The sequence below is a fragment of the Seriola lalandi genome, unplaced genomic scaffold (assembly GCF_002814215.2).
Source record: "Seriola lalandi dorsalis isolate HSWRI2012SDOR001 ecotype SW California unplaced genomic scaffold, Sedor1 jcf7180002002567, whole genome shotgun sequence".
NCBI lineage: Eukaryota > Metazoa > Chordata > Actinopteri > Carangiformes > Carangidae > Seriola > Seriola lalandi.
In genome coordinates, this window is record NW_019473223.1 from 1 (window position 1) to 1656 (window position 1656).

General features: G+C 40.8%; 1 protein-coding gene across 1 annotated transcript; it reads right to left on the minus strand.

The window, feature by feature from the left end:
* Positions 1-210: 210 nt before the first annotated feature.
* Positions 211-1644, minus strand: LOC111665961 (VIP36-like protein). Its single transcript, XM_023421128.2, has 2 exons — positions 750-1644; positions 211-388 (listed from the first exon to the last, which is right to left on the minus strand). The coding sequence occupies exons 1-2, from the start codon at positions 885-887 to the stop codon at positions 236-238; spliced, it is 291 nt and encodes a 96-aa protein (XP_023276896.1). The 5' UTR covers positions 888-1644; the 3' UTR covers positions 211-235.
* Between the last annotated feature and the right edge of the window lie 12 nt (positions 1645-1656).

Consider the following 1656-nt stretch of genomic DNA (forward strand, 5'->3'; position numbering starts at 1 on the left):
TAACTGTGTTACGGCGCATATACAAGGTACTTGATTATGCAAAATAATATATTTGTAATAACTGTCTCATCACATCTGTACAACATCAGATTCATCAAAGTCACCCATCATACTCAAGTGTTTCTAAGAAATACATACAGATTCACAGTATGCCAGACACCCAGTGTTGTGTGACGAGGTCACAGAGGCAGGGCTAAAAATAGTCCGAGTGGTGCTTGAGGTGCAACAGTCACCATTACGCGGGAGCTGTTTGGGATGGTGACAGCTGTTTACCTGAGAGATCTCCAGTGATGGCTGTAGCTCCAAAATAATAGCCTTGGGGCAGCCGCACCCCAGGTATGTCCAGGCAGTCCCTCCACTCATGCTGCCCGTCGATATCTATCATCACCTGAGGAACAGATGCAATCAGGAAGCTGCGGTGACTTTCAGAAGGTCACAGAGTAAAAATATCTGTTTTTCCGGGAGCAGGTTTACTGAGTTCTCTGAATTTGTTTTGCAAGTAAAATCTAGGACTGGATTTGAGTATAAACACACATGTGTAAGGTTATGTAGACAACTGAGGTTGCAATTTACAGTATAAACATGCTGCTGCCCAAACTCTTGAGCCCTTCAGCTATCCATTCACTAATAGAAGACATAATTCAATACTGCATTTATATGACAAAGTAATAACTTGTGGTATTTATCTATTGAGGACATGAAAAAGTGTCTGCATGTGGCCAGCGGTGTTATTCGTGCGCGTCTCTCACCGTGAGCCTGCGGCGGATGTATCGGATGAAGAGGAAAGTGTCATGTTTGAGGTTTCGCACCATGGCATTACAGCCGCCCAGCTCTGTGGGACGACCATCTCGCTCGTGGTCGTAGCTGATGCTGCCGTTTCCCACCATGGCCAGAACGAAGGGGAAAATCCTCTTGTGGTCACAGTGGGAAAGGAGAGAAATAAGGAAATGAAATTAGTCAGTTATCATATACTGTTATAGCACTGAGAGGTGATGGTGATTGCTCACACTTTGCAGCTAAGCCACATAAACACATGCAGAAGCATTTTTTAACAGGAATTACATTTTCACATTATGCTGTCATGTAAGCAGAGGACGTTTCTATTCAAAACCTTATGTGACTTTTGTATGTCAAAACATATAGTGCAGACATGCCAGCATCATTTATGAAAGCCTGATAATTGCCCTTTTATTTTCAATCCACTGTTTGATTTGCTGAAAAAAATTCAGACCACTTCCTTGACAATTCAGACAACTAGAACCAGGCTGTAGAGGAGGCTCTGCTGTTTATTTAAAAAATGAAATAGAGGACAATGATGCTTTGCAATTAGAACATGAAGGTTTTCTTAAAGAACCAAAGATAAAAAGGCATAAAGACGCAATGCTGTTCATTATTCATATTTACAAACATGCATTGACTGTTTCACTGATGCCTTTTTGTAGTATTATTCATATCAAATATACTCAAAGGCAATATTAGATTTTTTCTTTTGCTGTTTAATTTTATAACCATTTTGAAATTTACATCACTCTGACTAAGACCCAAAAACAACCACACAGCAACCATGCAGGGACAAAAAAAAAGAAAAAGAGAAGCTTGCTCGGGGGCCATTGGAGACTGTACAATGAGATTAGAAATAGGGTTGGGTGGAATGGT

Excerpts from the sequence above, each read along its gene's own strand:
- LOC111665961 (XM_023421128.2), bottom strand. The coding sequence starts at position 887 with ATGGTGGGAAACGGCAGCATCAGCTACGACCACGAGCGAGATGGTCGT. Across the intron at positions 389-749 it reads ACATCCGCCGCAGGCTCACG|GTGATGATAGATATCGACGG; the intron begins GTGAGAGACGCG and ends TCTGTTCCTCAG.